At 50.9% G+C, this 23730-nt stretch overlaps 1 protein-coding gene across 2 annotated transcripts; it reads left to right on the top strand.

Moving 5' to 3' along the window:
* The first annotated feature begins 1040 nt into the window (after positions 1-1040).
* On the top strand, positions 1041-10455 carry TAFA3 (TAFA chemokine like family member 3). 2 transcript variants are annotated; one of them, XM_084756399.1, is made up of 7 exons: positions 1041-1425; positions 2612-2668; positions 4311-4399; positions 4518-4633; positions 5399-5548; positions 6295-6419; positions 8296-10455. In XM_084756399.1, the coding sequence occupies exons 2-7, from the start codon at positions 2636-2638 to the stop codon at positions 8305-8307; spliced, it is 525 nt and encodes a 174-aa protein (XP_084612525.1). In that variant the 5' UTR covers positions 1041-1425; positions 2612-2635; the 3' UTR covers positions 8308-10455. The 2 variants fall into 2 exon arrangements, with proteins under 2 accessions (XP_084612525.1, XP_084612526.1); XM_084756400.1 differs by having other exon boundaries at positions 2560-2668.
* Positions 10456-23730: the final 13275 nt, after the last annotated feature.

Raw genomic sequence — 23730 nt, 5'->3', positions numbered from 1 at the left:
CTTCCTGATCCCACGCTGGGCTAACCTGTGCCTCCTTGAAGGGGTGGCTTTCTTGACTGATTCTAAATAAAAATCCCAGAGTGGTCATTCAGAGTACACAGACTTGCTGTACTTATGTCTGAGCTTTTGCAGGGAAGGTGAGAGCAGAGGAAAATCAGGGTGGAGGTGAGATAAACTGACAAAAATCAGACTCAAAGACTGCAGCTGAGGCAGCCAGAGACAGAGAGCATACTGCCACTCTGGGTGTTGTCTTCCTGTTTGAGAAAGACTGAAGCCAACTGTCTGATAAATGGCATAGCGTCAGTGGGAAGCCAAAGACTAGCGGGGGGAAAAAATAACTTTGGTTTTATTATTCAGCGTTTCTGGGACAGTTACCTATCACTTCTCAGTGTCACCCAACTTCCGGGCTCTTCACAGCATCCATGGTGTGGCTGCAAAAGTGAGCCACAAAACTAGGGCTTATAGACCCCTAGACTCCAGTTCCAATAATGCACAGACAGAGGTGCCAGCTGCTCCCCTGGACTCTGGAACCACTCTGGCTCCCACCCATAACCAAATTCTAGGGCTCTCATACCACAGAACCCCTCACCTATTCCTGGACCATTACATCTCTTCTATTCGTGACAATTCGGCTTCAGTCTCATCTTTAATAACGGTATGAACTATTAAATACGTCTGAAGGACTGACTTTTAAGATTTTTTTTCCCAGAGCTAAGGGCCGAACCCAGGGCTCTGCGCTTGCTAGGCAAGTGCTCTACCACTGAGCTAAATCTCCAACCCCTGACTTTTAAGATTTAATGAGCTCGGTTTTAAGTAACGGTTTACTGCTGGTCTAGGTGAATACTTTCCCAACCCCAACGCCCACCCTAGCCCAGAATGCCACCTACCTCCCTTGAACCACAGTACTAGGGGCCGCATTCCTGGAGGTTTTAGGTTCTAATTGTGTTCTGCCCAGAGAACTGAACAAGAAAACAGAGCCCGTGAGCTTCTGTCCGTGGTCTCGCCCTGCACCACAAGAGGCCGCTGTGTGCCAGCTGCGCCCATCCGCCCGACAAAGCGCCCCACGCTGTCTCGAAGGAGGCGGCGGTGCCCGCAAAGTCCGAAGCAGCGGGAAGGTCTCCTAGCTGCGCGCTCCCTAGCCTGGCGAGCGGCAAGCTCACAAGGACCTGGCTGAGCCGGGCAGAGCTGGTGGGTCCTGGTCCAGATACTCAGAGCCGGGCTCACTTGCGTCCCGGGACTTCAGCTGAGCCATAGACCCGGCGCAGCAATTTAGTGACAATCGATCGCGGACAGAGCTCAGGACCAGACAACACCCAAGCTGGCCACTCCCGCGGAGAGCCCACCTTTGGGAGTCTAGATGCCAAGTTCAGAGGCAGCGAGGACCTCAGGCCAGAAGGTTGAACCAGAACCACTGCTGTGGGGCAGGTGGGTACCAGGAGTAAGAACGGGTGCTAAAGAGGGACAGGAGCAAGCAAAACAAAGTCGAGGATTCGTGCTTGACTCCTTGTTGGTATGCAGGCTGCTCTCTCCCAGCCTCACCTTAGTTTGAATTGACGATTGGTGAAACAGCCCAAGGAAACTGAGGCACACTATGGACGCTGAAGCTTCCGTTTCCAGCCCCTTTTGGGGGAGGGAGTGGAATGCTAGAGATCCGGAGTCTGCATCTTTCCCAGGCTCTCTGAGCATTGGAGAACCTAGGAGAGATGTGCAAGTTGGATGGGACGCTGGGAGTGCTCAGCCAGAAATAGGATGTCCCCAAGAGAAGAACAAGTGGCGTTTGCAACAGTCAAAATGAGGACTTCTGACACACCTTGGAAGAAGACGCCCACTGAGAAAAGAGGCTCGAGTAGACGGGTGGGAACACACCCATGCCCAGGGGGTGGGCACTCCTCCTCCACCCCCATGCTCACGCCGCACTCCAGGCCTTTCTGGAGATCACCAGCCTGTGTGTTTGCTTTCCTTCTCTTTGGAGACTGGGTGAGGAGAGGACCTTGGCGGGGGGGGGGGGGGGGGGGCGGGGGGGCGGGGGGAGGGGGAGCGGGAGAGAACAGAGAAGCGCTTGTGGGCTGTGCACTGATGCAGAGACCTGTTGCACTGCCAGGTTAGCTAGCCCTCTGGAGTGGGGCTGAGGGACAGCAGCAGAGCTGAGCCAGTGTCAGGAGAGTCCAGGAAGGAAGGATCGTGATGGGTTGGAGCTGGAAGGAAAGAGAGTTTGGAGACCCAGGGATTCTCCCCTAGGGCTCTCTTCCAGGACAAAGCTGGCAGATCCCACACCTTCTCTGACCCTCGCTCTGTCCCAAGGCCAGAGCACTGATTCTTAGACCCTCCCACCCCTGCTCCACTCCTAGGAAAAAGAAAGCTCAGCCACCCCTCTCAGGGTCACTGCCCCCACAGGTTTCCATAGTCTGGGGGAAGAGGGCAGGGGAGCAGGGACGAATTCCCAGAGCAGAAATGACTGCCCTTGCCACAGGAACAGCCTAAGTTGGACTTCTTTAGTGTTCAGCCCATCCCTCTTACTCCTGTCTAAGCTTTTTCTTAGTGCCCCCTTGCTCCCCCCAGTCTAGCCTCTCCCCAGTCTGAACAACCTCCATATTGCTCCCTACTTGTCCAGATGGAATGAGTCCGAGACCAGCAGATGAACAGACAGAAGCTTAAAGACCCAGGAACGGTAAGTGAGACAGCTGGAGACCCAAATCAAGGAGCGGGCATCCCCTCCAAGGGAGCAGCTGTGCCCTTCGGTTTGGCCTTGGCCTCGGGTATTCCTACAACTGTGCTGCACTCACTGGGGCCACGCTTGGCCTCCAGGGACCTGTGGCCTCCTGGGATCTTCCTGTCCCCTTCTGTGGCTAGTGTGTGTGTGTGTGTGTGTGTGTGTGTGTGTTTCGGTTTCTCTCTGGTTCTTACTCATCCTCTGGTATAGATGGTGGAGGCCCTGTTTGGTTCACAGAAGAAAGGAGGAAGGGAACAGTGGGCGTAGGGCAGGCTGTCCCTGTCCCATGCCAGCCAGCCTTGGCCAAGACATTCAACTTCTATCTATTATCTATCTATCTATCTATCTATCTATCTATCTATCCATCCATCTATCTATCTTGCTATCATCTATCTATGTATCTTCATGTGTGTGCATCTGTGTGAAAGCCAGAGGAGCCTAATCTGATGGAGACATCCTGCCCCATCAGTCTCCACCTTATTCCCTTCAGGCAGATCTTTCACTGGATCTAGCACCAGGCAGTCCAGCAATCCAGCGACCTGATCTTTTTACGTCTGTGTTGGTGTTCTCAGGCTTGCTCGGGAGGTGTTCTTACTCACTGAGCCCTCAGTCCTGTGTTCTGTGTGTGTGTGTTTGCTTGTGAAAGGGTCCTCCCATGGAGCCGTGGCTAGTCTTAAAACTCCCTGTGTAGACCAGGCTGGCCTCAGACTTCCAATGTCCTCCCGCAGCTGCCGCTGAGGTGCTGGGATTACAAGCATCTGCAGCCACGACCAGCCTTCCTCTCTTTCTTCTAAGAATTTAAATCGTGTTCAGACTGGATTGCACTGCTACTACAGTTCCGTGATTCGAAACTCAAACATGAAAAAGAAAGATTAGGGGGAAAATTTATTCTTCAGCCTGTTTCCATCTTCCAGCCAAGCAAAGCATTTCCCTTCTTAATGGCAAACAGGGCTGGTGTGTATGCATTAAGCAACAATGCACCTCCTCCCTCATACACACTTATGTGTATACAGTGTGTTCACACCTCCTACTTGTTGTCCCCCCCCCCCCCCCGTCCTGGAAGACTGGCCTCTCACTAGAGTCTACTGCACACGCCACTACAAAGCTCCCCAATGATTTCGGTTTTCATTGTGCTGTGTTGTGTTCTGTGTTCCAGCGATCTGGAAGAAACTGCATTTTCAATATTCTCCACAGTGTACCCAGTTCCTCTACTGATGGCTGTTTGGGTCGTATCCAGACTTTTTTTTTTAAGATTTATTTATTTATTATTGTGTATACAGTGCTGAAGAGGACATCAGGTCACATTATAGATGGTTGTGAGCCACCATGTGGTTGCTGGGAATTGAACTCATGACCTCTGGAAGAGCAGTCAGTGTGCTCTTAACCGCTGAGCCATCTCTCCAGCCTCACGTATCCAGACTTTTTGAGCTTTATTTGTAAATGGATAATAGCAATCTCTTGTGCAGTGGGATTTAATCAAGAGCGCACAAGTGAAGTGTCTGGGTCAAGAGATCAAAAAGTGGGAGTCAGCATTGTCATCCAACCCACAGCAAAGCACTTTAATTCACTCTGCAGAATGTCTCCAATGTCTTCTCCACAGGCTCTGCCTTCCTGTTCCTTGGCCCTTCTGTGTCACTCATCACTTTCCACGGTGACATCGTGCCTGGCTACAAGCTGCCTGGAGACAAGGTATGCAGCCAGCTTACCCTTGGGCCTCTAGACCATGGCAAAGAGAAGGGGCTGAGTCTGAGGGCAAAGTGGGGAACATCTGCCCTGAGCTAAGCAGTGTGTGCACTTCTCTCCACAGAATGAGTGAGAGGGCCTCGAGCAACTGGAGCCCAGGCAGCTGGGTGCTAGCACTGTACCTGGCCTGGCTGTGGACACGTCTGGCCTCTGCCTCCTTGCAGTCACCAACAGCCACAGGTTTGGGGGCGGCGGTGCTGAGACTAGAGAGCCAGAAGGTCCTCAACCCATCCCACAGAGCAGGCAGATCTCTGAGGGTGGAGTACATTTAGCAGAGGTGACACTCCTCTGGTCATTACTGAGGAATCTCTGTCCTCCTCTGCTGCCCAGCCAGTCCAGAGAAGGCCTGGGTGCCCCCCACTGGCATCATCTCTTCCAGGGGGAAGGTGTTCTACAGTGAGGGGCCCTCGGGTGGAGGCTTAAGTCTAGTCTCCTGGCCTAATTCTGAGGTTTTCCTTCTGGGATGGCTAAAGCCTCTGTAAGCGGATGATCCTTTCCCCACGCATTGTAAGCTCTAGGCCCTTGCCCTCACCCTGAGAAAGCAGAAGGGGGGGCTGGTATGGAACCCCAGCTTTCAAAGAGTCATGAACATAGCCTCAGGGGGGTGGGTAATATACACACACTCTCTCTCTCCCTCTAGCCCGCCCCCCCGCCCCCGTGTGTGTGTCCTCTCTCCCCCCCCCAACCTACGTGTGTGTGTGTGTGTGTGTGTGTGTGTGTGTGTGTGTGTGTGTGTGTGTGTTGAGGGTATGTATGATTCCTCCCCTTGCCTCTATGCTAGGAAACACTACCACTGAGTTGCAGGCCCACCATGGATAGTGCTTAAATGGCCTTTCCATGAGCAAGGAGGGAGGGGCCTTAAGGACTTGCCGCAGGGTGGGAGGGAGGAGCGCAGGGTTGCAGGCCTGGGTCTCCCGATCATAATTATACTGTTGGCCCCAACAGTCCTAGTGAAGCAGGGCACCTGCGAGGTGATCGCTGCTCATCGCTGCTGCAACCGGAACCGCATTGAGGAGCGCTCCCAGACAGTCAAATGCTCCTGCCTTTCCGGCCAGGTGGCTGGCACCACGAGAGCAAAGCCCTCCTGTGTGGACGGTGAGTGAGAGGCCAGACCCTGGGCAGCCTGGGCAGAGCAGAGATAAGCAAGTCCATTGAGGCCTCACCATCTGCTGAGGATCTAGTTTCAGAGCATCTCAAGGTGTACCTTATCAGTCTTACGTGATGGAGAATCGTCTTGGAGGAGAGGGCAGACGTGGCCCGCCCTGTGACATAGAGGAAGAAAGCTCTTGTTACAGGCCGTACATACATCTGCCACCTGGCCCATCCCTCACACCAACCCCTCTGGTCCCCCCGACTCCTCCGCACATCTCTTATTCTCAGCCTCCTTCTTGAGGAGACACATGATCCCTCGCAGCACACACCCACTTCACCTCCTTTCTGTCCTCACTTGTGTTCTCACGCTCCAGCGGCATCCAGACCATCCCACTAGCTCACATGCCAGCTCGTGCACTCGTGGATATGGCTTGCACACTAGCTCACTAAGGAGGCCACCGAAGGCGGTACCTCTGTGCTGATGACTGCTACCCCAGCGTCAACTTGACCTGCCTCCTAGCCTCACTAGCCTGCCCTTTTTGGTGTGGCGCAGTGATGAGGTTCGTGGTGATAGTGCCACTCCACAGACTGAGTACAGTGTTGCCTCCTTGGACAGCCCAGAGTTGGGGGAAGAGAAGGGGGTGGTTACAACCAAAGCCTGCGGCACGTGGGAAGGTATGCCTCATTCACAGGCCATCTCTGCCCGGTGCTCCCAGAGCTTAGAGCCGCACCTGCCTCCTGCCCCACAGCCTCCATTGTCCTGCAGAAGTGGTGGTGTCAGATGGAGCCCTGTCTGCTGGGGGAGGAGTGTAAGGTGCTCCCGGACCTCTCGGGGTGGAGCTGCAGCAGTGGACACAAGGTCAAAACCACCAAGGTATTGAGATGGACGCATCATCCTCCCAACCTGTTCCCCCATTCACCCCGGTAGCACAGGGGCCGAGCCCCAGAGGGCCAGGATGGCAGGGCCATTAGGTGTGCGTGTCAACCATGGGAACACATCCCAAACAGTCCTCAGGCACTGCTGCTGAGGGAATGGTTCGCCCTTGTAGGCAAAACTGATGTCCCGCCCACCTTGGTTTTTCTCCTCTCTGCTTAGAATGGTTTCACCACTAGAAAATACCAGGCCTTTTAAAACAGTGGTGGAGCAGGGCACAGAGGCACACATCTGTAATCCTAGCACTCAGCAGCAAGGTCAAGAGTTCAAAGCTAGCCTAGGCTACATGACACCTGTCTCAAAAACAAAGTAGAGAACTGGGAGAATTACATAGATCATCCAGGGAGGGATTTCTCCTTCTATCTGGGTTTCAGAAGCTGTAACCACTCTGCCTGCCCCCTCGCCACAGACTGCCCCCCCGCCCCCCCTGCCCCCCCTGCCCCCTGCCCCCCTGCCCCCCCGCCCCCCCTGCCCCCCCTGCCCCCCTGCCCCCTCTGCCCCCCCTGCCCCCTCTGCCCCCCCTGCCCCCTGCCCCCCCTGCCCCCTGCCTCCCCCCCCTGCCCCCTGCCCCCCCCTGCCCCCTGCCTCCCCCCCCTGCCCCTGCCTCCCCCCCCCGCCCCCTGCCCCCCCTGCCCCCCCTGCCCCCCCTGCCCCCTGCCCCCCTGCCCCCCCTGCCCCCTCTGCCCCCCCTGCCCCCTGCCCCCCCCTGCCCCCTGCCTCCCCCCTGCCCCCTGCCCCCCCTGCCCCCTGCCTCCCCCCCCGCCCCTGCCTCCCCCCCCTCCCCCCTGCCCCCCCTGCCCCCCCTGCCTACACACTCCTTCCGTCTTTAGTTTCCTGCGGTTCCTACCTGGCCTCCTGTAGTCAGATTTCTCTTTCCTCAGTGACAGCACTCAAGGAGATTATTATTATCATCATGGCTTGCTGCCTGCCCCACAAAACAAGGGGTAATTAAAATTGTATCAAAGTCTTTAGCAGTCCCATGGGTGCCGTGGCTAATTCGTTGCATGCTGTGGCTAATTGGTTGCCTGTCATTGTCATCATCCACTGTGCAAACGAGTGACACTTCCGGCAAAGCCAAGGCAGTTGTCTCTGGCCCTGCCCTCTCCATGCACAGCTAGCAGACTACCAAACAGAAGCAAAAACAGCTTTTAGGGTTCTGAGGAACACACAACACCAGGAGCTACAGAGGGAAAGGGTTTGGCAGCTGGAGAGACAGCTCCGTGGTTAAGAGTACTTCCTGCTTTGGCAGAGGACCCAGGTTCAATTTCCAGCGCCCATATAGCAGGTCAGTACTGTTTGTAACACAGTCCTAAGGATCCAATGCCCTCTTATGGCCTCTGTGGTCGCCAGGTATTCATGTGGTATGCAGATGTTCATGTAGACACAACACTTAGACACACAAGCAAACAAATAAAAACAAAAACAAACAAACAAGCAAAACGCGGTGGGGGTTTGGCTGACTAAAAGACAGGGCAGCCTGTCTCTAGGCCGCCGTTCTGAGAATGTTTATTAGGGCTTACAAGGGGAGACCTATCACAGAGGTTGGGACATTTGCCATACTTGGGTTTGTGGCCTGAAAGATAGATCATTGCTTCTGTAATTTGTGTAGTGGCTCAGAAGCAAACGGTGGTGAGGCTTGCCCGACTGCTGTCAGCACGGAGCGCCAGGCCACACGTGTTCAGCTTGGATGGCTTTAGGAGATAGGCAGCAATGACCTCTAAGTGACTTGCCTATGCTGGGGCTCTCTGGCATGCTACAATGGCTGTCTCTCTGATGCTTTCTCTAACCTTCTTCTGCCTGATCATTTGCTTTCTAGGTCACACGGTAACTCTTGGAGGTCACGGCTTAGGCAGGTCAGCCTTGACGAAGCTTTGGACTGAACAATGGCTTCTGGACACTAGATGTGAGGGCTCACTTACCTGGACATGTGTCCCATGACATATGTCCCATGTCACATGTAACAGCAAACCTGCCAGGGCCCTGTTAGTCACCCTGCTCAGCAGAAATGCTTGGATCTTCGGCCACAGACTTGAGACCAGTGCTCTTCTATGAACAAAGATCAACACACACAATTCTGTCCTTAAGGAATAGCTTGTCAAGTTAGGGAGGAGATGACAATTTAAACAGTCTAAAGTGTTTGGTACCCATGGCCTCAGAGCTACCTGCAGTGGGTGTGGCGGTGGTGAGGTAGATGAAATTCTTATAGATCTTTGGCCGTCCCTTGATCACAGGGCACAAAGTCATGGTGTCACATCAGTACCTTCCCATCAGTCCTGTATCCCCAGCAAGATGCTAAGATGTTAGAGGAAACACTGTCCCCTAAGGCCAAGCCAGAGGGATCTCTTTTGGACAGGACTAGAACGTAGAGACGAAGAGCTCTACAGCACAGCTCTGCAGAGGCAGGGCAAGCCTCACATCCCTTTGCTAGCTATGGGATCCAGGTCCTCAGAATCAAGTGTCTCGTTTGCTTGTTTTGATGGACGGGAAGCCCGAGTCACAGAGGGATGAGACAGATGATTTGCCCAAGATCTCACAGCTTGGATTTCCGAAACATGGATGCTGAGAGTCTGGCCTAATCCTTACAAACACTGTCTGGCCAGCAGCAGTGTATTTCCTGGGAGATGGGACTTCGACCACCGGGATTTTGATTGAAGCTACTGACACCCCATCCAGAGTAATCCGGAATACATACACGCTGCAGAGTGGGGCCACTTCTCCATTTCCCCAAATCCAAAGAGGCCCCATGACAGGCCAGAGGTCACTCGGCCCAGTTACAGCTGGAACACTGTGAACTGACATCCCACTGCCCTTCCGGGAGCTTCAGCCATCTCCCTATGTAGGTGCCTGCCAGGCCGGAGCTGCAGCCCAAAGTTGGAGGTCTTCACAGCCAGGCTGGTCTCCTGGATGACTTGGGAGTAGCATGCTGGCTTACTCTTATCACCAAGACCTTAAGGAGTGGGGTGTGTGAGAGACCAGCCTGGAGGATGCCTAGTCCCTGAGAAGGCAAACCAGTGATGGTTCAGGGCAGAGTCTCGGCGTTCCCTCTCTGCCAGTCTCCCTATACATTTGACTAAGACCCTGATATCACCCCACCTCAGGGCATGCTTTTGTTTTTGCTGAGAGGAGCAGTAATGTTAACCTCAGAAGGGAAAACTCTTAACAGTCTCTGCTTATAGCAGGGCCACAGGCCAGGGTGGCCATGAAGAGGACAAAGGCTGTCATGGCCTCTGTCAACACTGAAGAGCAGAGGCCAGGGACAGGGGTTGGCAGATCCTTTCTGGAAAGCAGAAAACGAATATCCTATATTCTGCAAAGCACGCTAAGTCTCTGTGATGTAGTCTTTGTTTTGTTGTTTTGTTTTTAAAACATTTCAGAACTGTCATTGCAGTCTTTAGCTCAAGGGATGGGAGGAACACATTGTGGCCCATTTTGGGTGTTTGTCATCCCTCCCAGGGGATGGTTAAAGGGCTAGGAAGACCTTCCCAGCCTCCTGGCTGGCTCGCCCTCTAGGCCAAGGAAACCTGAGCGCAGGGCTGGGGCTGGTTTTGTTTTTCTCCTAATGCTCGGGAGAGAGAGATGGGTGAGGGAATTACTTAGGTTACAGCTGCAGCAGAGCCAACAATAAAAGCCCGCTTTCCTTGAGGCCAGCATGTAGGTTCTGTAGGCTGGTGCAGAGTCCACTAGCAGGACACTGGAAGGAAACCTGGGCTCCCTGTTTCCTCCTTCCTGGACACTGTCACGACAGTGTCAGTACCCCCTGCCCCACCCTGGCTGTGTCATCCACGTGAGCTGAGGTTGGAACAGAGAGTAGTGAACCTATGGCTCGGCACTAGCAAACCCGCCCTCCCCCCCCTAATGTCACTAACTTAGTGTGTTCAGTCCTCCAAGCCTCTCTCCCTCCTGACCTAGCCAGGCATTTATTGGGTGAACTCTGAGGGGGTGTCTGCTTATGGCCAGGAGAGAACCACATAAGAAGCTCTGGCAAAGAAGATAAAAGATTCGGCCACCATCCCCCCTTCAACCCCCCCAACCCCCCCCCCCCCCGTGAGCTTTCCAAAATTCTTTTTTTTTTTTTTTTTTTTTTTTGGTTTTTCGAGATAGGGTTTCTCTGTGTAGCCTTGGCTGGCCTGGACCCGCTTTGTAGACCAGGCTGGCCTCAAACTCACAGCGATCCACCTGCCTCTGCCTCCTGAGTGCTGGGATTAAAGGCGTGTGCCACCACGCCCGGCTCCAAAATTCTGTATCCAACAGAGTCCAAACCTGTGTGTGTTTTTTAGCAATCCAAATGATAGTCTAGAAATAAACGGATTTCCTTGGGGTACAGGGGTTCCTGGAGTCATTTGTCATCCCCCTTCCTCCTTGGTGAGAACATGCCCTCAGCTCTGTAGGCCTTAGGAAAGTTGACAACGCTAAACCATGTGACTGATTTCTGCAGGCCTCCCAGAATTTCATTAAGGTCTGGGAGGGGGTCTCCTGGTTAATGACCCCAGACAGCTCCACAACATTGAGGCTGGCTGCAGCTCCCTAAATCCACAAAATTATAGTTGCAAGGGGCTATAGAAGCCAGTTAGCCAACTCTTTCACTTGCCAGTCAAAGAGAGGGTATCTCAGAAAGGTCAGGTAATTTGCTCAAAGTCACACAGCAAGCTGGTGGCATGTCCTGCCCAGTGATGCAGCACAAGGTTCTTTCCACTGTTACACATCCCATGGTACCCAGAAGAGATGAGAACTTGGGAGGAGGACAGGGCTTTTAGCCATCATGACTGTGAGAGTCTTATTCTAGAATCAGCCAGCACTGCAAGTGCAAGGACCAGAGGGAAGAAGGAAGAGGGCAGCATCACTACATCACAACTTCGAACCATAGAACAAAGTTGAAAAGGACTGATGCCACATGTGGGAGAACTGATCTTTGTCCTCTCTGGAGGAGGCAGCACAGAGCCTTGTCAGCCCTTGGCAAACTGGGCGTGGCGAGGCTTACCTATAGCCCAGGCACTCAGGAAGCAAGCAGGAAGAAGGCAAGACAGAGGCCAGTCTGGATCTAACAGAGACCCTGTCAAAAGAAAAACAAAAGAAAAAGAATGGAAAGACCTTGCTGATCTGTGAAGCCATCTTGACAACCACGGGTTCTTTATGTCCTGTACAGGGGATTGCAAACTAAAGCGCATCGGCTACACTTTTTTTTTTCAAATAAAGTTTTATTGAAACGTGTGCCATGCTTACTATTGCCTATGACTATTTTTGTGCAAGGACAGCATAGTCGAGTCATTGCAAAGGGACCACATGACTCTACAAAACCTAAATAGTGCCGGGGAAACTTTTTGCCAGTCTTTGCAATAATGTTTTACTTTAACCTTCTGAGTGTGCACACTCACAATCTGGAAATTAATGGCTGCCTTGGATGTCTGTGTTTGGGGAGTTGGTTTTGTTTTGTTTTATTTTGTTTTCCTCCAACTCTGTGCCTGTGTCCCTTAAATCCTTTCCAGTGCCTCTCGTGATGTCTAGCAACAGCAACAAAAAAGCACAGACAGAGTCTGGGAGGAAGAGTCAGAGCTGCCGGACACTGTTCAGATACATCACAGCCCACATCCATTCAGTTGCTCTTTTCCAAGTCCACACAACTACAATTTTTGAACTTCAGGAAGATAATTGCACACACATCCCCATGTAAATGTGGGATTTGCATGCATGTGTGTGCCTGGCATTGGTATGTCTATGAGTTTTAGCATCTCCGTGACCTCAAGCAAGGATGATATTCAGAGTGCATAGAAACCATCTCAGGGTTGACACTGAGCCCAGCACACAGTGTACGTTTCCCCTCCACCTGTGTGGCTGAGACGGGGCAGGTTCCTTTCCGTCTCCTGCCAGTGTGAGTAGTTAAGCTGGGTCTTGATGTCCTTAGGTTGTGATCTGTCACCAAGTGTGTGTGGGGTGGGCACGGTCCCAGCAGCTGCTGGACTCAGGTGGCCATAAATGTATTTGGAGTAGAAGTGTGGGCTGAGCATGCAGAGGACCAAAAACTACTTTTCAAACTGCTCTTGGGAATATAAATTCCCTTTACCCTCTTCTACATCATCAGTGCCAGGACCATCAAAATTGTTCTTGCTGAGCTGGGTGTGGTGGTGCAAGCCTGTAACCCCAACACTCCAGGAGGCAGAGGCAGGTGGATTGGATCGCTGTGAGTTCAAGGCTAGCCTGATCTAGAAAGTAAGTCCAGGACAGCCAAGGTTACACAGAGAAACCCTGTCTTGAAGAAAAAAAAAACCAACAACAACGAAAAATTGCTCAATTGCTCTCGTCTTGTGACACCTGCCACAGTGCCCCCAAATGTGCACCCGGACCTTAAGCACAGATTGGAAGATAGTACAGCTCTGATTTGTCCATTTTTTATTGTTATTGATTCTATTTATTTATTTACTGTTTGTTTGTTTGTTTGTTTTGAGACAGGGTCTCTCTGTGTTAGCCTTGGCTGTCCTGGACTCACTTTGTAGACCAGGCTGGCCTCGAACTCACAGCGATCCGCCCGCCTCTGCCTCCCGAGTGCTGGGATTAAAGGCGTGCGCCACCACGCCCGGCTTCTATTTATTTTTTAAAGACAGGGTTTTATACTATGTAGCCTGGGCTAACCTTAAACTCATATCAATCCTCCTGCCTCAGAAGACCCAGGTGGATCTCCAGAATTGGAGGGGACATAGACTTTCATCGGCTTCCTTTTATAACTCTTACATGCCTGAGTCCTGAAGTTTGGGATTTAGCATTTTCTGATTCTCTGCCTTCATGAAGTCAGAACTTTACCCTCCCAGTTTCTTCAAAAATGGCTGCCCTGGGTGCCAGAGAGATGCTTGGTGGTTAAGAGCACTGGCTGTGCTTCCAGGGGACCCTGGCTTGACTCCCAACACACACAAGGTGGCTTCTAATCATCTGTAACTCCAGTTCCAAGGGACAGACTCCAACGCCCTCTACTGCCCCCTGCAGGCATTGCATGCATGCATATGATGCACAGCTGTACATTCAGGCAAGACACACACACACACACACATCGTCGTCGTCATCATCATCACCATCATCATGATCATCATAAATGTGTTGCTGTGATTTGTTCCCTTCACGACTCATGTTGAAAATTGAGTGCTGTTTATGTGGTGTTGGGAGGTAGGCCTCTGAAAGGTGATAGGTTGTTGAGAGGGGTTACCCCTCCTTTCTCCTGGGGGTGGCTTTAAGGTGGCCCATCTTATACATGCCCACTTGTCCTTCCCCGCATGAGGCTCTCACCAGATGTTGGGAAGATGCAGGCTCTGTGCTCTTGGACTTTCCAGCCCTCAGAGCAAGGACATCCTGTGGCATCTAAGCCGGTAGCTAGTGACCTAGCAAACGTTTGTTGTGGTGTTTTGCTGTTTGAGATAGGGTCTCAGGTTGGCCTGGAACTCACTGTGCAGCCAAGGCTGGCTCTGAACTTTTAGCAATTCTCCCGCCTCTGTTCTCAATGGAGCTGGAATTACAGCACACATCACATCTGGCTTCGAATGTTAATTCTTGATACTTGTAAAGAAAGATCACCAGAAACAGCCTGCTTGCTGGTAAGCCCAACTGTGCACCTTCACACACACACACACACACACACACACACACACACACACACACACACACCACCCCCAAAGGCTTTAATGCAAATCAGGTCATTTTTCTAAATGGACCAGGCAAATAGGATGTAGCAATTATCCTACACACCTGGGCAGGACACAGGCCTGCAGACAGCAGTAAGTCCTGTAGAAATTTAGGAGCTCCCCACCCTGAAAGGCCTGGCGGTGTCAGTGGGATGCCCAGATGTCCAGAGTACATTAAAATATCATCTAAGGTAGAAAACAAGTTGCTGCCTCTGACCTCTTCTATAAATAATAAACGAAATGCTGCCCTTTGGAATTTTGTGCAAGGGGAAAAGGGGTTTGACACACACACACACACACACACACACACACACACACACACACACACACACATACACACACTGGCCTTGAATTTGGGAAATCCTCTTGCCTCTCCTCAAAGTGCTGGGATTGTGGGTGTGTGTAAGTGATGGACCAGTGAAACCATCAAAGCAGACCACTCTGTGGGTGGAAAGAAAGGTTTATTCAAACTGCCAAGACCATCTCTGGGGGTGACGGGGTGGGGCTGGTGGAAAAGCTGGAGAGCCCCGACAGCTATAAAGAGATGGGTGCTGAGGTGGAAGGGAGCCAGTAAGCTAGAACAGCCTGGAAGCTAGAGAAGCCAAGAGGGGCCAGAAGAGCCTGAGGGTTATCATGGGATGTCAGTATGTCGTACAGGTGTGTTAATAGGGAATTCAATGCTCCACTGCTAGAGGTGATCTGCTGGAGGGGCAGAGAAGGAAAATAATGGCTCTTCCTTTATTCTATACAAATAGAAACCCGCACACTTCATAGGTTTCTGAGGAATGCTGATTTTGGACCTCGGTTTTATCTGCTAGCAATCCTTCTGTGTACCCTGTCAGAGTTTAGCCTGAGCTGAGCCCGTTCTTTAAATTACGTCATTATCAGTGGCACTGCATTGGGGGGGGCCGGGTGGGCGGGTGAGGGTTCATTTTGGACCTAACAGTGTGCACCACCATGCCTGGTGGACACCTTGGAGTTTGAAAGTAATATAGACTTTTTTTATTTTTTCAATACAAGAGTCTGTGTAGTCTTGGCTGTCCTGGAACTCTGTAGACCAGGCTAGCCTCCAACCGACAGAGATCCACCAGCCTCTGCCTCCCGAGTGCTGGGATTAAAGTAAAAAAAAAAAAAAAAAAAAAAAAAAAGAAGAAGAAGAATCCTGATCTAGTGATCTAGCTTCTGGGTGGTTCTGCATAGTTTGATATGTGAGGTATCAGTGCAGGAAAATAGCTGCATTGTTGCTGCCTCATCGGGAGAAGCCCTTTTAAAGAACAAAGGAAACCTCCAGGGTTCAAAGTTTGCCTGGGAGAGGCCAGAGGGACCGACATACGCTTCATTTGCTTGTGCTTATTAGCTCACTGGCCTGTGTGTGGTATGTGTGCCTATGCGGGCCACAGGTCAGCAGCATGACCTCCGCTTTGTTTGAGGCATGGCCTCTCGTTGGACCCAGGCCTTCCTGTCTCTATCTCCCAGTGGGGGGCTAGAAGGGTGCCACCATTCGCAGTTTTTTTTTAAGTTTGTTTCTTTATGTATATGAGTGCTCTATTTGCATGTATACCTACATGCCAGAAGAAAGCATCAGATCCGGTATAGATGATTGTGAGCCACCGTGTGGTCACTGGGAATTGAACTCAGGACCTCTGGAAGAGCAGCTGGTGCTCTTAACCTCTGAGCCATCTCTCCAGCCCACTTTCTTTTTTAACCTATTGAGGTGCTGGAATATGACCTCAGGCCTTTCTGTTTGCACAGTAAGCATTTTACAACTGTCGTCTCCCCAGACTCTTTAAGTATCTTTATGTGTGTTTAAAAAATATTTTTATTATTTTCTTTTATCGTGTATGTGTGCACGTGTGTGTGCGTGTGTGTGTGTGTGTGTGTGTGTGTGTGTGTGCATGTGTGCGTGCGTGCATGGAAGGAGGCCGGGAACATCAGATCTTCCAGGAGCTTGAGTAACGGGCAGTTGTGAGTCACCCAATGTGGGCACTGGGAACCAAGCTCAGGTTCTTTAGAAGTGCAGCACCAGTACAAACTCTACTGTTGAGCCATCTCTCAGACCTCCTATATATACACTTTGAAAAGCACACACACACACACACACACACACACACACACACACACACGAGGGTATTTTTCTTCTTTCCCACTCATGAAAGCAACCAGGGCATTTTCCTACCAGACAACAGCCAAAAACAAAACAAAACAGAACAAAAAAACTAAACAGAAGCAGCATGAGGTTTCATCCAGAACCACAAAAATGAGCTACAGGGCTGGGCATGGGGCCGCGAGGGGTTCTAAAGATGAGGTCCTCAATGCATTCTGAGGCGGATGATTGTGTTCCAGAGCTACACAGAAATGTTTGTCCCCCCCCCACCACCACCGCCACCCCCAATCCCCTGCCCAGAGTGGCCTGATTGGGAGGAAACAAACACTTAGCGCAGCACAATATATTAGAAATACCCAAGCTGAGATCATCCAAGATGGCGTCGATTGCACACTGTCTGATCCACGGAACAGCAGTGACTGCACAGCCACCAAAGAACCATACTGAGAGCTCCAGAACACAGTGCTGGTGTTTCCCAGAAAGAAGGAAATCCTGTCATGTGGATCATCCATGCCCTCCTGCCTCAGGACTCCAGGCCAACCGCTACTGCCAGCTCCTTTGCTTTTCAGGTTGCTTTCGAGGAGGGGATGCTGTTTGAGTCGAGCTTGAGCGAGGACTGCACCGCCCACACCACAGGCCTCATGGACCTCCTCTCACAGGTCAGGGCCATGCTCAGTGCCGAGAGCTGGATTGTGCAGAGGTGGATACTAGGGGCAGCACCAAGGTGGGGGCCCATGGCAGATGGAGCATTCAATGGAACCAGAGGCTCAGGAGGCACAAATCAACAGAGCCACAAGGTCCCCTGGAGCTGGGCCAACGTCAATGGTTTCTGCGAGCAACTCAATGAAGACTTGGAAGGGCCTCCACTTGCCACTTATTTGATGGCCCACAAGATCCAGTACCCAGTAGGAGGCTATCCAGGCCTTGATGGCCAGCAACAATCTGGTGAATTGAACAGGGGCAGGAGAGCTGATCCTGAGGACACAGGAGCGGGTGAGTCAGCCCTGGGGACATGGGAGCCTGAGAGTCGGCCCTAGCCTGAGGACACAGGAGCGGGTGAGTCAGCCCTGGGGACATGGGAGCCTGAGAGTCGGCCCTAGCCTGAGGACACAGGAGCGGGTGAGCCAGTCCTGCCCTGATAACATGGGAGTGGGCGAACCGGCTCTGCCATGATAACAGCTGGCCCTGCCATGATGACACAGGAGCAAGAGAGTGGGCCCTGCCACTATGACATGGAAGTGGGAAAATGGGCCCTGCCCTGAGGAGATGGGAGCTGGAGAGCCAGCCCTGCCCTGAGGACAAGGGAGCAGGAGAGCAGGCCCTGCCCTGAGGACAAGGGAACAGGCCCTGATACAGGGCTCTGAGTCAACCTTACCCCAACATCTACCCCATGTATGACCTGCTGGAACACATGAAGGGGCCAGACTTGCAGATTCAAAAATGAAGACTCTCCTTGACATCCAATGGGATATCGGACAGCAGTCCCAGAGAGGATCCAGTAACTATAGTATAGGCCTCAAACCAGGCCCATGACTCGTAGCAATGAACATTTGAAAGTAAACATATGTGGACAAAAGGCTATACTGCGTGAAACACTACAGCTTCTGTGGAAAGATTTTTTGTTTGTCTGTTTTATTTTACTGGTGGGGGGAGGAGGAGAGGGGTTTTGTTGCATAATGTGTAAATCATAGACATTCAATAAAAGTAAAAAAAAAAAAAAGAGCAGCAGTCAGGCTTAAAGGCACAGGTGTGTTGAGAATAGCAGCACCTCCTCCTTGAGCCCTGTAGATTCACAGTAATTCTGTGAGCTGGTCACACATACCTTTCATTTGCCTTCATGGGAACCTGTGAAGCAATCGTTACCAACATCCGCTTAGAGATGCTATGGCTGCTTGAAGGAAAAGACAGCCATGGGTCTTCATTGGCTGTCACCCTGCCTGGGTGTCTAGGACACAGAAAGTGCTTGTGGAAATCGGACAGAGGGGATGGGAAGTTTTCCCTGTGAAAGTTTAGCCACAGTGTGGACATGAGCTGCAAGTGATGTTCAGGCCTCTGACGTAGAACTTGGGAGGTGCGGTGTTGGGGCCCTTGTCAGAAAGGAGGAGGAGGAGGAGGAAAAGGGAGAGAAGGAGGAAAAACTGACAATAATCCAGGCAAGATATAAGTTTTCCAACCTAAAGGGATGCTTGACTCCCTGGGGAGTGCAGAGGTAGGGAGAAGGAAAATGACAGCACTGTCCGGTTTCAAGCTTTCTTTTCATTCCTAGTTAAGGCAGCCTCTATTCTCTTCCACAGTCACAGAGGGACCTTGGCCCCATGCACCAGGTCTGTGCTCTGTTTGGGGGACACTGCAGGCCCAGCGGTCCAATAGCCTCCTCCAGATCCCATAGCCTTTCCACTGAAGCTCCTTGTAGAGCTGTATTCACTCAAAAGGGAACACTGAGTAGGCAGATGCCTTGGTTAGTGGCTTTTGCAGAAGCCATGATTCAAATCATAGGCCAGAAGCGAAGTTTATTGATAGACCCATCAGTTCTAGAGGCTTAGATGACCTGGGCTTTCTGAAGCATGACGGAAGACATGTTGCAAGGGACACTGGGCTGCTCTACATGGATAGAGGGTCCTTGGCCACAGGTGTGTCCTTTGGTTTGCAGGAATTGGAGGGTCACGTCCCCTCCAATGCTGTGTCTCTTTAATATCTGATACGCACATGGATTTCTAAGCCATGTAGCTGTGCTCCAGCCAAAGCCAGCCCAGTTGGAGACTGATCTTCACGGAACATCTCTTTTGGAATTCCCCACTTGAACTGAGAGGCAGATGTTCAGACTTGCGGGACCTATCCCAGTCTCTCAGAGATACTGCAGCTCCTAAGTCTCACCACGTAGAGCTCCAGAGGGCTCACCAAGGACAGGCGTCGGTTGTCAAAAGGATGCGTATATTGAGGGGTTTTGTGGTTGTTTTGAGGCGAGGAGTCTGGGATGTGTTTGGTTTATGCTTTTGTACATGTTCCTGTGTGCACATATATGTGGAAGCCAGAAGCCAGTATCAGGAGTCTTCTTTTGACTGTCTTATTTTTTAGTGGCAGGGGTCTCTCACTGAACCCAGACATGGACACCTCAAGATTACACGGCCTGTGAGCTCCAGGGAGCCTCCTCTCTCTGCCTCTCCATCCATAGGTTTACAGAGCAGTCTGGTTTGTTTTTGTTTTTGTTTTGTTTGCTTGCTTGCTTGCTTGTCTGTTTTTGTTTTGCTTTGCTTTTTGAGACAGGGTTTCTCTGTGTAGCCTTGGCTGCCCTGGACTCACTTTGTAGACCAGGCTGGCCTCAAACTCACAGCGATCTACCTGCCTCTGCCTCCCAAGTGCTGGGATTAAAGGCGTGTGCCACCGCTGTCACCACCACCTGGCTGTTTGTCTGTTTTTTAATGTGAGTGTTGGAGATTCAAATTTTGGTCCTCATGCCTGCGTTAGCAACTGAATCATCTCCCCAGGCTGTTAACTGAGTTTTAATAGCTGACGTGACCTGGGACAGTTTTCAAGGCTAGAGGGTTGAGGTTTTACTCTGTTGATCCTATGAGGAAAGGGGAGGGTTTCCTTGCCTCCTCCCCTAAGGAACTAAGGCAGGTTAGCCCAACGACTTGCCAGTGGGATCTGCTTTAGTTGCTGATTGTTAAAGAATAAGCCGCTGGTAAGCTGATTGCCCATCGATAATCTTTCCAGAAAGAGAGAGGGAGGGCGAATCTTTTAATTAAGTTTATGTTAGAAACAATTGGCTGCCAAGACAAAAGCATCTGAAACAGCGCCCCCTTCCGTCTGTTAGTAGTTCCACGGGGGGGGGGGGGAACCGCCATGCTACACAACTATATCGTATATGCAAAGGGCTTAGGTTAGACCCATGAAGGCTCTGTGATCGTTGGTTTAGTCTCAGAGTTATTTATTCGATTATTCGTTCATTTATTTAGTGGTGTCCTTTTAACCCTTCTGGCTCCTACAATCCTTCCTCTCTTTCTTCCTCAGGATTCACGGAGCTCTGCCTAGTGTTTGGCTGTGGGTTTCCGCATCTGTTTCCATCAGTTGCTGCATGGAGCCTCTCTGATGGTGATAACGCCAGGCTCCTGTCTACCAGTATACCTGAATGTCATTAGGAATAATGTCTCTACTTTCCCCCCACCCCACCCCCACCCCCGGGCATGTTTGGTCTCCGGGCTACCTGGCCTCTAGTTTCTGGTCAGTGTCAGGGTTGGGCTCCCTCGCGTGTGGCATGGGTCTCAAGCTGGACCAGTCATCGGCTATCCATTCCCACAATGTCTGTGCCACCTAACCCATGCTGGCAGGACAAATTATAGGTGGAAGGCTTTGTGGCTGGGTTGGTGTTCCGATCCCTCCACTGGATGTCTTACGTGGACCTTTAACCTCCCTACTGGGTTGCCTCGTCCCGCCTTATTATGAGGGGAGGTGTCTCGTTTTATTGCAACTCAACTTGATGTACCGTGTTTTGTTGATATTCCTAGGAGGCCTGTTCTCTTCTGAAGGGAACCAATGGAGGCGTGGGCTGGGAAGGAGGAAGCAGGGAAGGGGAGGGACTGGAAGAAGAGGAGGGAGGAGAAACTTCGCTGGGGGATGTAATATATGAGAGAATAAATTAATATATAAAAAGAAACAATTGGTTGCAACTGTAGACTTTAGCCAGTTATCAAGATATCAGAGAAGTAAGGCCTAAGATGGCATGAACACAGGACCCGGGGAGGTTGAGCAAGATTTGAGGAGGGTAATTAGTCTCTGGTTAAGAGAGAAGCCGGTGGGGCTAGATTTTTCACTCCCAGGGATTCCTCCAGCTTTGCTTTCCCTGGGACGGGACGGGCGGAGAAACCTCTGACGGATGGAGGGTCCCCGCCCAGCTCACACTCTCGCTGGCCTTGGCAAAGGGCGCCGCTTTCGCACTTTTGTGTGGAGCTCGACCACCCCACCCCCCACCCACCCCCTGCGCCCCGGGAGTCTGGGTGCCCAGCGCCCCCTCGCGGCGAGACCAACCCGGTGCTACAATTGCAAAACACTGCTGGGGGCCAACCGCTCCGCATGCAGGGCCGCTCCCTGGTTAACCTGGGACTCCTCTCAGGCGGCTCCTGGGAAAAGTCTTCAGGCAGCAAGGTCCAGGCCCTTGTGGGCAAAATGAAGAGATACGAGGGAGTGGATTATGTCTGTTGACGCACAAAGATTTACCTTCTTGGTTTTGTTTTTGTTCTAACCAATGTTGAAGTCATCTTACCTGCGATAAAATACCCTTCTTTGAAGTGGATATTTAGTTGAGTTTTCACTTGCCTGCACAGTACGTCCATGATCTGGATTTTATGTTGGCGCTGAGGTCGTCACTCTGATAGAGTTAGTGCCTGCGAGTTTATGGCCACAGCAGAAGCCTAGCGGGTACGATATATGTTTGCAGTCTCAGCACTTAGGAGGCAGAGACACCGAAGATCAGAGGTTCAGGGTCATCTTCCGCTACGTTGTGAATTCAATGCCAACCTGGGCTACTTGAGACCCTGTCTCAAAAAAAAGAAAAATTACAACAACAAAGGAAAATTTCCCTATCTCCTCAAGAGTTACTAGCCTTGCTCACCTGGTTACCAGGCAACCGTTAGAATGATGCCTTGAAGGAAGGCAACCAAGGTAACGCCCCACAGGCACGCCCAGAGGTCATCACACAAATGATTCTAGGTTGTGTAGACAATTAACACTACCACAGATATCTCTGTTTTGGAACTAAGACAATGTTGGACTCAGAAAAGAAAAATAGGAAAATCTTCACTCGGTTTCTATACTCTGGAAGGGAGATGTAAAGTTTGTGCTATTTCTTTTTTTCAGTTGTTGGTAGAGTTCACTTTTGAAGCCATCTGGCTTTTGTCTTTAAATTTTTAGAAAATATTTATTTATTTATTCATTTGTGTGTGTGTGTGTGTGTGTGTGTTAGAGCGTTGTATGTATGTACATTTACCACATGCAGGGCTGGTACCCTAATAGGGCAAAAGAGCGTGTAGAAACTCTTGGAATCAGACAAATGTGAGGCTCCCTGTGGGTGCTGTGAATCAAACTAGGGTCCTCTAGGAAATCAGTAAACACCAGCCCGCCTTCCTTCTTTTTAAGTTTTTGTTTCTTTTGTGTGTATGGGTTTGGTTTGTTTGTTGTATGTTTGTTTTGCCTGCACGTGTGTCTGTGCGCCACATGCATGCCTGGTTCCTTCAGAACCCAGGAGAAAGCATCCAATTGTCTTAGAACTGGAGTGACAGGCATTGTGGGACACCCCTGTGAGTACTGAGAATCTAACTGGGTCCCCCAGAAGAGCAGCCAGAGCTCTTAACCACTGAGCCATCTCTTCAGCCCTCGGATTAATTTTTAATCATTATAAGGTTGAGCTGCTCCAACTTGTTCACTGAAGCATTTGACTTGTACTAAAGCTTTACACCCCACATTTATATTAAAAATTCAAAGACACAGGAAGAGGAGAAAACAGCACTACCCGATTTCTATCACTAATTTCCCATGGTGATTGTACACTCGCTTGGAGGCAGGAAGATGCCTTAGCAGGCAAGGGTGCTCGCTGCCAGGCCTGACAACCTGAATTGGGTTCCCAAAATCCACATGGTGGAAGGACAGAACTGATTCCTGCGAGTTGTCTTCTGACCTCCACATGCTGCTGCGTTACAGGAGTGCCCCACCCCCACCCCCACAACACAACACACATATATATGTATATATGTATATGTATGTGAATATGTATATATGTGTGTGTATGTGTATGTATGTATATATGTGTGTGTACACACATGTATGTATGTATGTATGTATGTATGTATGTATGTATGTATATATGTATGTATATGGGCTGGGGAGATGGCTCAGTGGATAAGAGCACTGTCTGCTCTTCCAGAGGTCCTGAGTTCAATTCCCAGCCACCATATTGTGGCTCACAACCATGTATACTGGAATCTGATGCCCTCTTCTGGCAGGCAGATGCACATGCAGACAGAGCATTCATACGTAAAAAATAAATAAAAAGGAAGGGCATGACTGCTCCTGGGTGTGGTGGAAGAGAAGGTTTATTGTAGACACGAGGGAGAACACAGGCAGAGGCAGGGACATCTGGGAGAGTCCAGAGCTGGACCATGTGAGGAGAGAGTGGGGCCAAGAGGCCAGGAAGCCCAAAGGAGGAGAGGTAACCAAAATGGCTGAATTATACAGGGAAGGGCATCTGTGGGATGGCCCTGGGCTAGAGAAGTTTAGGGTAAGGCACCTCAGCCGTTTGTCCCGGTTTGAGACCTCACAAATATTACTAATTATATTATATTCTTAAGTACCTTTTAACCCATTGGTGGTCAATGTCTAACATTTAGAACTACTGATAACTGGACAAAGAAGGGAACGTTTTGTTTTGAGAAAACAAAATGTTTCTATCATAGCAGATTTTCAAGCATGTTCTCCATGTGTGCTACATGGTAGG

Source organism: Acomys minous, assembly GCF_964271855.1.
Source record: "Acomys minous genome assembly, chromosome: 14".
Classification (NCBI taxonomy): Eukaryota; Metazoa; Chordata; class Mammalia; order Rodentia; family Muridae; genus Acomys; species Acomys minous.
Note: the sequence above shows the minus strand (reverse complement) of the source record. Positions and strands in the feature narration are given on the sequence as shown.